Below are 16,369 nucleotides of genomic sequence, written 5' to 3'. Positions count from 1 at the left end.
ATGGGTCACATAACCAGAGACCAAACAAAACGTTACTCGTCAATCCTAACCAGCCTGATAAGAAGGGCAAAAAAATTGTATTATGAGAACAGATTATCCAACTTACGAGGTGATATAAAAAAGACCTGGAAAACCCTATCAGAAATTCTAGGAACAAAAAAGATATCACGAAATAGCGAAATAAAATTAGCAAAATCAGATGAACCCCAACTCCCACCAACAGAAACAGCAAACAGACTCAATGACTTCTTCTCCACTATAGGACAAAACCTTGCCAATAAAATCCCAAGCTCAGATACCCCACCAAATGACTACCTCACTGGCAACTACCCGAACACACTGTTCCTAGCTCCGACTAACCCATACGAAGTCTCCCTTATTATCAACACGCTAAAAAACAAGGCAGGAGATTTAAATACCTTACCACCCTTTATATACAAAAAAGTGTCACAAGTGCTATCACCAATCATTGCAACACTCTTTAACAAATCCATTGAATCCTCCACCTTCCCTACAGTACTCAAAATAGCAAGGGTCACCCCGATCCACAAAGGAGGAGACCAAACAGAGTTGAATAACTATAGGCCAATATCCAACTTACACCCTCTCTCAAAAATCTTCGAAAAATTAATTCATAAACGAATCTACTCCTACCTTATCTCCCAAAACATACTCAACCCCTGCCAATTTGGATTCAGGCCAAATAAAAATACTAATGATGCTATTATACACATGCTAGAACATATATACACTGCAATAGAGAAAAAAGAAGTCCCACTGGGGATCTTCATTGACTTACGTAAAGCTTTTGATACAGTTAACCATGACTTGCTCCACGTAAAATTGTCACACTATGGTATAAGAGGGCACTCCCTCAACTACCTCAAGTCATACCTCAGCAACAGAAGCCAATATGTGTATGCAAATGGGGCAAACTCTTCTGCACAACCAATTACAGTTGGTGTCCCACAGGGAAGTGTCCTTGGCCCTCTTCTCTTTCTCCTATACATAAATGACCTACCAAATGCTTCGCAATTACTCAAACCCACACTATTTGCAGATGACACTACATACGTCTTCTCCCACCCGAGCCCAGTCACGCTAGCCAATACTGTAAATACCGAATTACAGAAAATATCTACCTGGATGAGGACTAACAAACTTACACTAAACATTGACAAAACCTACTTCATGCAGTTTGGTAACAGAGCTACAGATGTCCCTCTTAACATAATGATAAACGGATCACCTATCACAAAGCTAACAGAGGGAAAATTCTTAGGAATCCACCTTGATAATAGACTCAAATTTCGTACACATATACAACAAATTTCTAAGAAAATTTCCAAGACTGTAGGCATACTATCGAAGATACGGTACTATGCTCCACAGTCAGCCCTCCTGGCCCTATATCACTCTCTTATTTACCCCTATCTCACCTATGGAATTTGTGCATGGGGCTCAACAACAAGTAACCATCTCAGACCACTAATTACCCAACAAAAGGCTGCAGTTAGAATGATAACAAATTCTCACTATAGGCAGCACACTCCACCAATATTCAATACACTAAACCTATTCACCATACAAAACATTCATACTTATTACTGCACCTATTACATACATAGAACACTTAACTCTGATATTAACCCTCCCCTCAAACATCTCCTTGCCAACCTCAACAGAACACATGACCATAACACAAGGCACAGATCACTCTTTGATGTTCCTCGTGTCCATCTCACACTATGCAAAAACTCAATGCACATAAAAGGCCCTAAAATCTGGAACTCATTACCTGTAAATATAAAAGAAACACTACCTGTTTATAAATTCAAGTCTCTTCTCAAAGATCACTTACTCACCCAAAACCAAATAAATACTGAATAACTGAACCTTATAAATTGTATATCTTAAATGTTTCTCACAATTATATCACATAAATGTTAAACCTAAAACCCAATCTAACTTTATTATTTTTTAAATACACTACCTAACAGAATACTCCATTCCACTGAATGTACAACAATGCATACAACCATATGACCTGTCTTTGTAATACTCACTTGTGCTTTATAGTAATCTGTTTACATTAAAGTTTTATCACTGATGTCATCATTGCTTAGTTCATCTTAAGTTAATTTTAAGCCAGCCCGTAATGCTATGCATAGTATAAGTGGCTTTGGCATGCTGCTCTTATCTGTATTTTTTGTACCTCTGTATGTGTGCACAAATTTTTAAATAAAAATAAAATAAAATAATAAATAAAAATTAAAAAAATAAGCATTTACTAGTCACTTGTGTCAGATTTATGAGTAAGTACTTCTGTGCATAATGGAAACGTCATAAACATGGCGTCGTTGTTTAGAATAATGCTATAAGCATGAGAAAACATAGGGATATTCAGTGGTCCTATTTTTTATATTTGACAGATCGTTAAGGGTATAATCTTTCGTTTACCACCATGTTTCAACACTTATGGACTTAAGTCTCATTTTCTGCTGTTCTTAAACATACTTCCCTGGGCTTCTGGCATCTAAGGGTTGGTGGTTGGTGAAGCCTGGGGCTGACTGGCTCCCTTCTTTCCTAGCTGGGATATACAGTGGACCCCCGCATAACGATTACCTCCGAATGCGACCAATTATGTAAGTGTATTTATGTAAGTGCGTTTGTACGTGTATGTTTGGGGTCTGAAATGGACTAATCTACTTCACAATATTTCTTATGGGAACAAATTCGGTCAGTACTGGCACCTGAACATACTTCTGGAGTGAAAAAATATCGTTAACCGGGGGTCCACTGTATAAGCAGACACGTCTGTTTGGGATATCTTGTACGGTGGAACTCTGGTTTTCGTACAGTCCACATATTGTACAGTTCGGATTTAGAACACTTTTTTGGGCAAAATTTTGGTCCAGATTTCATACCTCTATCCAGAAATTGTACGTATCAGACTCATCCGCCCACCCAGGATGCCGCCACGTACATGTCTCAGCCTGGCTCTGTCACTGGTTGAGTGAGCATTCATCCGAAACATTTCACAATTTTTGTGTTTGTTTACTGATTGCGACTGCGAAATAAGCCACCGTGGGCCCAAAGAAAGTTCCTAGTGCCAGCCCTCTGGTAAAGAAGGGTGAGAAAAACAATAGAATTCAAGAAAGGGATTGTAGAAAAATAGGAAAGTTGCATACATTTAGCCGAGCTTGCCAAGATGTATGGGAAGTCGAAATCAACACTCTGTTCCATGCTGTTAAAGAAAGTAGAAATCAAGGAAACTAAAGTTGCAAAAGGGGTAAATATGCTAACGCAACAGAGATTACAAACAGTCAAAGATGTGGAGAAGTTGCTGTTGGTGTGGATCAACGAGAAACAGCGGGAGACTGTGTTGTGGAGTCGATCATTTGCGAAAAGGCAAGGCAGTTGCATGCGGATCTCGTAAAGAAAATACCTGGAACGAGGGCTGGTGTTAGTGAATTTAAGGCCAGCAAAGGCTGGTTCAACAGATTCAAGAAGCGTAGTGCCATACACAGTGTTGTAAGGCATGGTGAGGCTCCAAGTTCAGACAGACGTGTGGCCGAAGAATTCGTTGATGAACTCAAGGAGTACGTAGAGGCTGAAGGATTCGTCCCCCATCAAGTGTTCATTTGTGACGAAACAGGCCTCTTTTGGAAGAAAATGCCAAAGAGGACCTACATTATGCAGGAGAAAAGGCACTGCCAGGACACAAGCCTATGAAAGATAGGCTAACTCATTTGTTCTCTGGTAACACTAGTGGGGATTTCAAAGTGAAGCCTTTACTGGTGTATCACTTGGAAAATCCTAGATTGTTCAAGAAAAACAATGTTGTCTAGAGTAAATTGTGTGGGATGTGGATAGCTAATAATAAGGCAGGGGCCCAGTGCCAGTAAAAAACAAAGAAGGGAAGTAATCCCAGAGAGGGCTTTGATACCTGAAGGCCTTGTGGAGGGGGATTCCCCTTCCAGACAGTAAACCTCAAATTATTCTTCCCTCTTCACCTTCTTCAATACATCAACAAGAGTCTTCAATAAAGGTATGTAATGTTCATTTATCATTAAAATTAGTCATTTATATTTATTTCTCATTGTTTTCTGTATGTAAAACTATAGTTAACCTTTAAAAAAAATTATTTTTTGTTAATATTTTTGGGTGTCTAGAACACATTAATTGTATTTACATTATTTTTTATGGGAAATATTGGTTTTCGTATGTTTCGGATTTAGACCGACCTTCTGGAACGGATTAAGTACGAAAACTGGAGTTCCACTGTACTTCAATTTCCTCATTGCACTGCTCCTGAAGAAGTGTTGCTTTGCATGAAAGGCACCCTGAACAAAGTCATCCTCTCCCCCTGTGGTTACTTTGTATGTATGTATGTGCGTGCATGTGTGCATGCATATGTGTGTGTGCACGCACATCCATACACAATCACTGTACAATATGCCATACAGGTTCTTTGGTGTAAAAAACTACCCATCTGAGGGACAGTTAGTACATACATTTTTTTTCATTCCACAGGTTGAAAGTTGCCGTTTAGGTTGTGTGACTGGTGGTCTAGTGCCAATCTTAGTGGAGAAAATGTCAAGCAGCAACACGAAAGTGGCCCTGCAGGCTTGTCGAGCACTGGGAAATATTTGCTATGAACATGGTGGGTTTTATATACTGTATATAATCTCCATCAGTGTGCTAAGCTTGGTGCATGATTTGGCTCCTGAGTGTCCAGTACTCTTAAGGACAGCTGACCTCATTGCACATACATGTGCAGTTTTAATGGTACTGTATGTTGCAACAGACTACATTTCCTGAGTGCTGTGTTCTTCCTCTGTTCCTTTTTAATATAAAATGCATAATCATGGGTTCAAAATCTAGGTCAAAAAAATACATGCCAGAGAGAAATTTATATACAGTAATAGGATTAGATGGGATGCCTGGTTGCTTGTACATTTTGGGAAATAATTGGCAAAATTTTAAATCTTAAATACTGTGCATCAAATCACAAAAAAGTATGTAGAAAATTTGTCATTTGGTGATCCTCCTAGTGATTCCCATTCTAATTTAGAATTATGGGATAAGCTTCGTGTTATATGTGGGTAAAAAACACTTTTTTCATATCTACTATTCTTACTTCATTATTGTTTTATTCTGTGTGAAAAAACAAGAAGTTACTTTTGTCTATTCTGTATTCATTGCATTATACCTCACTATCTAGTTTACTAGTATTTTTCAGTTTGTTCAAAAGAAAATTTGATCTGCGAAAAGCACTGCACGTTACTTGGTACTAATATGTTAAACATTCATTCTATCTCATTCTTCTTGATTTATTTCTTTCACCTTTCCAGTCCTCTCTCCATTTCTTCAACTCTCTTCCCCATTTAATCCATTGCCTAGGTGTATTACTGTATTCACTTGAGTAAACATGTTAGTTCCCAAAAATTGAGTGGTGGTTCAAGAATCAAACTTGCGACTTGTTTTATCCCAATCACACTCATTACCATTTTTTTTTTTCAACAAGTTGGCTGTCTCCCACCAAGGCAGGGTGACCCAAAAAGAAAGAAAAAATCCCCAAAAAGAAAATACTTTCATCATTCAACACTTTCACCTCAATCATACATAATCACTGTCTTTGCAGAGGCACATAGTTACAACAGTAGAAGCATATATAAAAATATATAACATATCCTTCCAAACTGCCAATATCCCAAACCCCTCCTTTAACCCCTTGACTGTCGCAACCTCAAATCCTGAGGTGTCTCCTGGTGTCGCACAATCGCGCCCCCCCCCCCCCCCCAAAAAAAAAAAAAAAAAAAAAAACTATTTTTTCTTATGAAATGACAGAGAATCTTTTCCCGATTGTAATGACACCAAAAGAACAAAATTTGATGGAAAACTGACGGAATTACGCTCTCACAAAGTTAGTGACCTCGGTGATATTTACGAATCAGCGATTTCGCCCACTTTGAGGTGTATTTTCGGCTAATTCCATTGTTCCAGTTGACCAAACTCATAGCTATTTCTTTAGAACTCCATTTTTTCTATTGATTGAATACAAGAAACTGCCCATTTACCTATTTCAAAAACCCAATAACGTGGTCAGAAATTTGCAATTTGGTTAATTTCACGAAAAATTAAAAATATGACAATTTCGAAATAGGCTCCAGAATAAACTATGCAGACATTCCTGACTCTAAAATAACATTTTCTTTGTTCATCAGTCACGTCTCCAGGCCCTTCTGATATTACTCTTGCTTTCTATTTTGAATTTTTATTCAAACAAAAAATCGAAGATTTACTGTTGTGCAGACTACTCCAATATTGTAATAATTGTATAATGTCAACCCATTCATGACTGCATATTAGAATGGCTACTTGGACATTTATTGGAAAATAACATCATTTGTTTACTTTTGAACATCGGCAAAAATTAAACATTTCCCCTATTTGAGCTCCATTTCAAGGTTCTTTTCATAGTAAAACTATTCAAAATCACCTCTTTTTCTATAATATGTTTTCCATTCTATCAAATGAGACCAAGAAAACGAGAATACAACCATAAATACTATACAAAAATAGATCACAAAGTTGGCATCTTAATTAAAAAAAAAGGGTCGGAGTTTTTTTTTCTCATTATGCACTGTGTGCTGTAGGATTTTTTTATATGGTGCACACTGACCACACAGACCCATTCTCTCAAATGTGGGCCTACCAGCTTTCTCCTGCCAGGTTTCTCCATGTCATTCTACTTTGATCCATTCTCTCTAAATGACCAAACCACCTCAACAACCCCTCTTCAGCCCTCTGACAAATACTTTTATTAACTCCACACCTTCTCCTAATTTCCACACTCCGAATTCTCTGCATAATATTTACACCACACATTACCTTTAGACAGGACATTTCCACTGCCTCCAACCACCACCTCGCTGCAGCATTTACAACCCAAGCTTCACACCCATTTAAGAGTGTTGGTACCACTATACTTTCATACAGTCCCTTCTTCGCCTCCATAGATAACGTTTTTTGTCTCCACATATACCTCAATGCACCACTCACCTTTTTTCCTTCATCAGTTCTGTGGTTAACCTCATCCCTCATAAACCCATCCACTGACAGTTCAGCTCCCAAATATCTGAAAACATTCACCTCTTCCATACTCCCTCTCCAATATATCTAATTTTTCTTTATCTAAATCATTTGATACCCTCATCACCTTACTCTTATCTATGTTCAGTTTCAACTTTCTACCTTTACACACCCTCCCAAACTCATCCACTAACCTTTGCAACTTTTCGTTAGAATTTCCCATAAGCATAGTATCATCAGCAAAAAGTTACTGTGTAAACTCCCATTTTGTACTTGATTCCCCATGATTTAATCCCACCTATCTCCCCAACACCCTATCATTTACCTCCTTCACAACCCCATATATAAATATATTAAACAACTATGGTGACATTACACATCCCTGTCTAATACCTACTTTTACCGGGAAGTAATCTTCTCTCCTACACACCCTAACCTGAGCCTCACTATCCTCATAAAAACTCTTTATAGCATTTAGTAACTTACTGCCTATTCCATGCACTTGCAACATCTGCCATATTGCTCCCCTATCCACTCTTATCATATTTTTTTTTCTTTTCAACGTACCAGCCGTATCCCAATGAGGTGGGGTGGCCCAAAAGAAAAAACTGAAGTTTCTCCTTTTAAATTTAGTAATATATACAGGAGAAGGGGTTACTAGCCCCTTGCTCCCGGCATTTTAGTTGCCTCTTACGACACGCATGGCTTACAGAGGAAGAATTCTGTTCCACTTCCCCATGGAGATAAGAGGAAATAAACAAGAACAAGAATTAGAAAGAAAATAGAAGAAAACCCAGAGGGGTGTGTATATATATGCTTGTACATGTATGTGTAGTGTGACCTAAGTGTAAGTAGAAGTAGCAAGACTTACTTGTAATCTTGCATATTTATGAGACAGACAAAAGACACCAGCAATCCTACCATCATGTAAAACAATTACAGGCTTTCGTTTTACACTCACTTGGCAGGACAGTAGTACCTCCCTGGGCGGTTGCTGTCTACTAACCTACTACCTACCTCTTATCATATTCTTCTTCTTTCAACAAACCGGCCGTATCCCACCGAGGCAGGGTGGCCCAAAAAGAAAAACAAAAGTTTCTCTTTTTTAAGTTTAGTAATTTATACAAGAGAAGGGGTTACTAGCCCCTTGCTCCCGGCATTTTAGTCGCCTCGTACAACACGCATGGCTTACGGAGGAAGAATTCTGTTCCACTTCCCCATGGAGGTAAGAGGAAATAAGCAAGAACAAGAACTAGAAAGAAAATAGCAGAAAACCCAGAGGTGTGTGTGTGTGTATATATATGCTTGTACATGTATGTGTAGTGTGACCTAAGTGTAAGTAGAAGTAGCAAGACGTACCTGAAATCTTGCATGTTTATGAGACAGAAAAAAGGACACCAGCAATCCTACCATCGTGTAAAACAATTACAGGCTTTCGTTTTACACTCACTTGGCAGGACGGTAGTACCTCCCTGGGCGGTTGCTGTCTACCAACCTACTACCTACCTCTTATCATATACCTTTTCTAAATCCATAAATGCAGTGGAAACTTCCCTACCTTTATCTAAATAATGTTCACATATATGCTTCAATGTAAACACTTGATCTAAACATCCCCTACCCACTCTAAAGCCTCCTTGCTCATCTGCAATCCTACTCTCTGTCTTTTTTTCTAATTCTCTTAGTAATAACCCTACCATACACTTTTCCTGGTATACTTAATAAACTTCTTCCCCTATAATTTTTACAGTCTCTTTTGGCCCCCTTTCCTTTATATAAAGGAACTATACATGCTCTCTGTCAATCCCTAGGTACCTTCCCCTCTTTCATACATTTATTAAAGAAAAATACCAACCACTCCAACACTATATCCCCCCCTGCATTTAACATTTTTGTCATGATCCCGTCAGTTTTAGCTGCTTTAGCCTCTTTCATTCTACGTAATGCCTCACGCACCTCCCCCACACTCAAATCCTGCTCTTCTTCACTCCTAAAAGATGTTATACCTCCCTGGCAAGTGCATAAAATTACCGCCTCCCTTTCTTCATCGACATTTAAAAGTTTCTCAAAATATTCCTGCCATCTACCCAATATCTCTGGCTCTCCAACTACTACTCCCCTACTCTGTTTTTAACTGACAAATCCATTCGTTCCCTAGGTTTTCTTTACGTGTTTATCTCACTCCAAAGTTTTTACCTATTTTGTTTAAAATTTTTTGACGGTGCCTCTCCCACTCTATCATCTACTTTCCTTTTGCACTCTCTTCACCTTTCTTTTACTCTCCATATACTCTGCTCTTCTTATAACACTTCTGCTTTGTAAAAACCTCTCATAAGCTATCTTCTTCTCTTTTATCATACCCTTTACTTCATCATTCCACCAATCACTTCTTTCCTCCTGCACCCACTCTCCCATAACCACAAACTTCGCCCTACATTTTAATACTGCATTTTGCCATAAATAGGTTCAACAGTGTTACAACTGGAAGTCCTACCAATTTAACCTGAATTTTTTTATGCTGACTGTGATTGCAAGTTTAGCTCCCACATTACTCCTCAGTTTTGGAAATGTCTTATTCACATTTTTGTAAATTATAATTTGCATATTCTTCTTCTCTCTCTTCTTTTTCTCTCGGATGCTCAATTCCTGGGTTGACTTGTTATCCTCTTGTCTACCTCAGACTTTAGGACACAATTGTCCTATTCAGATTTCAGTAGCTTGATTAATTCATTAACAGTAAGTGGAATTTTTTGTTCTCATATAACCACCTAATAACTCAAAAATTATGTAAATTGACAGGCATTAAATATTTTTTTTTCAAGAAACTGGCCGTATCCCACCAAGGCAGGGTGGCCCAAAAATAAAAACTAAAGTTTCTCTTTATAAATTTAGTAATTTATACAAGAGAAGGGGCTACTAGCCCCTTGCCCCTGGCATTTTAGTCGCCTCTTATAATACACATGGCTTACGGAGGAAAAATTCTGTTCCACTTCCCCATGAAGATAAGAGGAAATAAACAAGAACAAGAACTAGAAAGAAAATAGCAGAAAACCCAGAGGGGTGTGTATATATATGCTTGTATATGTATGCGTAGTGTGACCTGAGTGTAAGTAGAAGTAGCAAGACGTACCTGAAATCTTGCATGTTTATGAGACAGAAAAAAGGACACCAGCAATCCTACCATCATGTAAAAGAATTACAGGCTTTCGTTTTACACTCGCTTGGCAGGACGGTAGTACCTCCCTGGGTGGTTGCTGTTTACTAACCTACTACCTGAAAGGCATTACAGTGGTCCCCCGCTTTTCGTAGTTCCCGGCAATCGTAAAATTCGCCAATCATAGGGGTATTTTCGTATAAACATGGACTCGCTTTTCATAGGTTGACTCGCGAGTCGTAGTTCGTCCGGGACGCGTATGCACGGCGTGAGAAAGGGTGGCAGCCAGTCTGGCATTGTTTACCAGTGAGCGAAGGTCCCCTCGCGTGCTCCAGCGAAATATTTCATAATATTCCATTTATTTTAGTGCTTGCAAGTACTAAATAAGCTTCCATGGCTCCAAAGAAAGCTCCTAGTGCCAAGCCTGTGGTAAAGAAGGTGAGAAATACGATTGAATTTAAGAAAACCATCATTGAACAATATGAAAGCGGTACAAATGTTGCCGAACTGTCCAGGATGTATAAGAAACCCTACACATCCTTATGTTCCATAGTGGCCAAGAAAAATGAAATAAAGGATGCTTTTGTTGCAAAGGGAGTAACTATGTTGACAAAAATGAGATCACCAGTACTGGAAGAGGTTGAGAAGTTATTGATGTGGATAAATGAGAAACAATTAGCAGGAGATACTCTTATGACTTCGTTTATTTGTGAAAAGGCTAGGCAGTTGCATGAAGATTTGGTAAAGAAATTGCCTGCAAATAGTGGTGAAGTGAGTGAATTTAAGGCCAGCAAAGGCTGTTTTGAGAGATTTAAGAACCGTACTGGCATACACAGTGTGGTAAGGCATGGTGAGGCTGCCAGTTCGGACCACAAGGCGGCTGAAAAATATGTGCATGAATTCCAGGAGTACATAGAGGCTGAAGGAATGAAACCTGAACAAGTGTTCAATTGTGACAAAACAGGCCTCTTTTGGAAGAAAATGCCAAAGAGGACCTTCATTACACAAGAGGAAAAGGCAATGCCAGGACATAAGCCTATGAAAGACAGGCTGACGCTAATGTTCTGCTCTAATGCTAGTGGGGATTTCAAAGTGAAGCCATTACTAGTGTACCATTCTGAAAATCCCAGAGTGTTCAGGAAAAACAATGTTATGGAGAGTAAATTGTGTGTGTTTTGGAAATCTAATAGTAAGGCATGGGTCACGAGGGAAATTTTCATCGAGTGGTTCAATGAAGTGTTTGGCCCTAGTGTGAAGGAGTATCTCCTGGAAAAGAAATTGGATCTCAAGTGCGTGCTAGTAATGGACAATGCACCTGCTCATCCTCCAAACTTGGATGACCTAATTTTCGAGGAGTTTGGGTTCATCACAGTAAAGTTCTTGCCCCCGAATACCACTCCTCTCCTCCAACCCATGGACCAGCAGGTTATTGCAAACTTTAAAAAACTCTACACAAAAGCAATGTTTCACAGGTGCTTGACTGTGACCACAGACACTCACTTGACCCTAAGGGAATTTTGGAGAGAACACTTCAGCATCCTCCACTGCATAACCCTTATAGGTATGGCTTGGGAGGGAGTGACTACCAGGACTTTGAACTCTGCCTGGAGAAAATTGTGGCCATATTGTGTCGACAAGAGGGATTCTGAAGGATTTGGGACTGACCCTAATGAGCCTATGTCTGTTGTAAAATCAATTGTGGCACTGGGGAGTTCCATGGGGTTGGATGTGAATTTGGAGGATGTGGAAGAATTGGTGGAAGACCACAATGAAGAGCTCACCACTGAGGAGCTGCAAGAGCTTCAGCAGGAAGAGCAACACATCGCAGCTCAGAATCTTGCTGCAGAGGAGGAGGAAGAGAGATGGAAGAAGGTGCCTTCTTCAGAAATTAAAGAGATTTTTACTATGTGGGGTAAGATGGAAAGCTTTATGGAGAAACATCACCCTAACAAGGTTGTTGCAAGCCAGGTTGGCAACATGTACAGTGACGAAATCTTGGGCCATTTTAGGGAAGTGTTAGAGACGCCAGAAACAGAGCTCTCTCCACAGTTATTTTGCGAGACAGGACTCCAGTGACTCTCAAGGTGGTCCTAGTGGCATTAAGAAACAGAGAAGAGAAGCAACCCCAGAAAAGCAAATGGTACCTGAGGTGTTGATGGAAGGGGATTCCCCTTCCAAACTATAAACAGTCCACTCTCTCTCCTCCTCCAGTCTCCCATACACTAAGAAGAATCTCCAATAAAGGTAAGTGTTATGCTGTTAATGTTTCATTCATCATTTCCCATTGCATTGTTTGTTTGCTACATGTATATTTCATGTTAAAAAATTTTTTGTTTTAATACTTCTGGGTGTCAGGAACGGATTAATTGTATTTACATTATTTCTTATGGGGAAAATTGATTCGTAAATCGTAAATTTCGTTTATAGTAACGGCTCCAGGAATGGATTAATTACGAACGACGAGGGACCACTGTATATATTGATTATAATTTTTTGTTTTTGTGGAGGTAACACTGCATTTATTCATGAGAGAGTGGTAGAAATACAGCAAATTTTCAATTTAACAGACTAATAGAGGAGAGCAGGTATACATTATTGCTGATTGTCTATCGATTCCAAATTATGAAATTTATTTGTTATGATCGTAACACAAACAGACTCAGATTCAGCGGACTTTGTCTGTTGATTCAAAAGACTGCAGGACACTTAAGAGTGAATGCAGACAGTAAACCAATGTGAGCAGCCTATGGTGCTTGGGAGACAATGAAAACAGACACGTCCTGGATGTGGATGCTCTAGCCCATACCAGCAAACATTGGAATCATTGGACAAAACACACAAATATGGCTGACTAAGTATCTGTTCTACAGGTGCCTTTGACAATTCATAACTAACTTGACCTGTTGATTCTGGAGACTGCTGGACATTATCACTATAGACAGAATCCAGAGTCAACAAACTTTTTCTATTTTGTCCAATAATTCCAATGTTTTTCCAGTCGATTTTTATGTCCATGGTTTCCGAAATCTGTTAACCGGGAGTTTGTTAAATCAAGGTTTTACTGTGTGGTGGATATGTGTATTATTATGAAAAAATGTGTGCATGCATAAGAATCTAATGTATTAGTGAGTGACATTAACCCTTAAACTGTCCAAACAGATCTATGTTCACATGCGTAGTGCTCAAAAAGTAGATCTACGTTTTTTTTTACATATTTTCAAATACAGTGGTCCCTCGCTTTTCGTAGTTCCTGTCTATCTTAATTTTCGCCAATCATAGGGGTATTTTCGTATAAACATGGACTCGCTTTTCATAAGTTGACTCGCGAGTCGTAGTTCGTCCGGGACACGTACCCATGTCGTGAGCCGTGGCGGCAGCCAGTCTGGCATTGTTTACCAGTGAGCGAAAGTCCCCTCACGTGCTCCAGCGAAATATTTCACAATATTCCATTTATTTTAGTGCTTGCAAGTACTAAATAAGCTACCATGGCTCCAAAGAAAGCTCCTAGTGCCAAGCCTGTGGTAAAGAAGATGAGAAATACGATTGAATTTAAGAAAACCATCATTGAACAATATGAAAGTGGTACAAGTGTGGCCGAACTGGCCGGGATGTATAAGAAACCCTATACAACCTTATGTTCCATAGTGGCCAAGAAAAAGGAAATCAAGGATGCTGTTGTTGCAAAGGGGGTAACTATGCTGACAAAAAATGAGATCACCAGTACTCGAAGAGGTTGAGAAGTTATTATTGGTGTGGATAAATGAGAAACAATTAGCAGGAGATACTCTTACGACTTCGATTATTTGTGAAAAGGCTAGGCAGTTGCATGACGATTTGGTAAAGAAATTGCCTGCAAATAGTGGGGATGTGAGTGAATTTAAGGCCAGCAAAGGCTGGTTTGAGAGATTTAAGAACCGTACTGGCATACACAGTGTGGTAAGGCATGGTGAGGCTGCCAGTTTGGACCACATGGCGGCTGAAAAATATGTGCATGAATTCCAGGAGTACATAGAGGCCGAAGGACTGAAACCTGAACAAGTGTTCAGTTGTGACGAAACAGGCCTCTTTTGGAAGAAAATGCCAAAGAGGACCTTCATTACACAAGAGGAAAAGGCAATGCCAGGACACAAGCCTATGAAAGACAGGCTGACGCTAATGTTCTGTGCTAATGCTAGTGGGGATTTCGAAGTGAAGCCATTACTAGTGTACCATTCTGAAAATCCCAGAGTGTTCAGGAAAAACAATGTTATGAAGAGTAAATTGTGTGTGTTTTGGAAATCTAATAGTAAGGCATGGGTCACGAGGGAAATTTTCGTCGAGTGGTTCAATGAAATGTTTGGCCCTAGTGTGAAGGAGTATCTCCTGGCAAAAGAAATTGGATCTCAAGTGCGTGCTAGTAATGGACAATGCACCTGCTCATCCTCCAAACTTGGATGACCTAATTTTCGAGGAGTTTAGGTTCATCACAGTAAAGTTCTTGCCCCCGAATACCACTCCTCTCCTCCAGCCCATGGACCAGCAGGTCATTGCAAACTTTAAAAAAACTACATAAGAGCAATGTTTCACAGGTGCTAGACTGTGACCACAGACACTCACTTGACCCTAAGGAAATTTTGGAGAGAACACTTCAGCATCCTCCATTGCATAACCCTTATAGGTATGGCTTGGGAGGGAGTGACTACCAGGACTTTGAACTCTGCCTGGAGAAAATTGTGGCCAGATTGTGTCGACAAGAGGTATTTTGAAGGGTTTGGGACTGACCCTGATGAGCCTATGTCTGTTGTAAAATCAATTGTGGCACTGGGGAGTTCCATGGGGTTGGATGTGAGTTTGGAGGATGTGGAAGAATTGGTGGAAGACCACAACGAAGAGCTCACCACTGAGGAACTGCAAGAGCTTCAGCAAGAAGAGCAACACATCGCAGCTCAGAATCTTGCTGCAAAAGAGGAGGAAGAAAGATGGAAGAAGGTGCCTCCTTCAGTAATTAAAGAGATTTTTACCATGTGGGGTAAGATGGAAAGCTTTATGGAGAAACATCACCCTAACAAGGTTGTTGCAAGCCATGTTGGCAACATGTACAGTGACAAAGTCTTGGGCCATTTTAGGGAAGTGTTAAAGAGACACCAGAAACAGAGCTCTCTCCATAGTTATTTTGCGAGACAGGACTCCAGTGACTTAATGTTTCATTCATCATTTCCCATTGTATTGTTTATGTACTACATGTATATTTCATGTAAAAAATTTTTTGTTTTAATACTTCTGGGTGTCAGGAATGGATTAATTGTATTTACATTATTTCTTATGGGGAAAATTGATTCGCAAACCGTAAATTTCGTTTATAGTAGCTCCTCCAGGAACGGATTACTTACGAAAAACGAGGGACCACTGTATAAAAAAAAAACGTAAATCAAAGTTTTTTACACGTTTTCAAATGTAAAGAAACAAAAAGAAGATCTACGTTTTTTTACATACTTTCAAATGTTGAAAAAACGTAGATCTACGTTTGAACAGTTTAAGGGTTAAGAAAGCTACTAAATTGAACTTCCTGCTTCTGAATGGTATTCAGTTACTGTTTTGTTATTTGGGAAGCAAAGGATGTTAGAGTAATTTTCACTAAAACTTTCAGCTTAGTATTGTATTTAATGTGTGTTCTTCAGGACCAGTATGTAATGTATTTGTAATTCCATTGATATAGTGTATATGCATGTTAACATTTTTAAGTATTAATTTTAATTTATTGTTTCAAAGATATTTATGTGAAATAGACATTTCAGTCCTTCCTAGATCATTATCAAGTTGTGAGGGAGAAAACCATAAGTCAAGTCAGAGGATTAGGAGGTGACACAACCAAGGACAGGTCATGCCACATGCTCAGAAGGTTTGAACATTTAGAAATGTGCTGAGGGAGGAAAGCATTTATAAAAATGTCTGATTTCCATTTTTAATACTATATGTGGTTTAGTTGTAAATTGTCCCTGTTATGGTATTGTGATTTTTATTCTTCAGGGGTTAGACATTAGCTACAGGTATGAGCATGTGTCCTATGAACATTCAGAGTTTCATATTTCATATATAAAATACATGTATTTAAATGTCTTATTTTTAATATCCAGGTGC

At 39.1% G+C, this 16,369-nt stretch overlaps 1 protein-coding gene and 1 long non-coding RNA gene across 3 annotated transcripts in view; one reads left to right on the top strand and one right to left on the bottom strand.

Moving 5' to 3' along the window:
- Window positions 1-16,369, top strand: part of vimar (visceral mesodermal armadillo-repeats) — a 92,332-nt gene that overhangs the window by 14,429 nt on the left and 61,534 nt on the right. For both annotated transcript variants that reach the window (XM_053781092.2, XM_053781094.2), the window contains exon 4: window positions 4,537-4,666. In XM_053781092.2, the coding sequence (XP_053637067.1) occupies window positions 4,537-4,666 (130 nt within the window). The remainder of the gene's footprint in view (window positions 1-4,536; window positions 4,667-16,369) is intronic.
- LOC138852718 (uncharacterized) overlaps window positions 1-16,369 on the bottom strand; it is a 299,461-nt gene that overhangs the window by 228,281 nt on the left and 54,811 nt on the right. The window lies entirely within an intron of this gene.

This window comes from Cherax quadricarinatus, chromosome 15 (assembly GCF_038502225.1).
Source record: "Cherax quadricarinatus isolate ZL_2023a chromosome 15, ASM3850222v1, whole genome shotgun sequence".
NCBI lineage: Eukaryota > Metazoa > Arthropoda > Malacostraca > Decapoda > Parastacidae > Cherax > Cherax quadricarinatus.
This window is presented reverse-complemented; position numbering and strand designations above follow the sequence as displayed.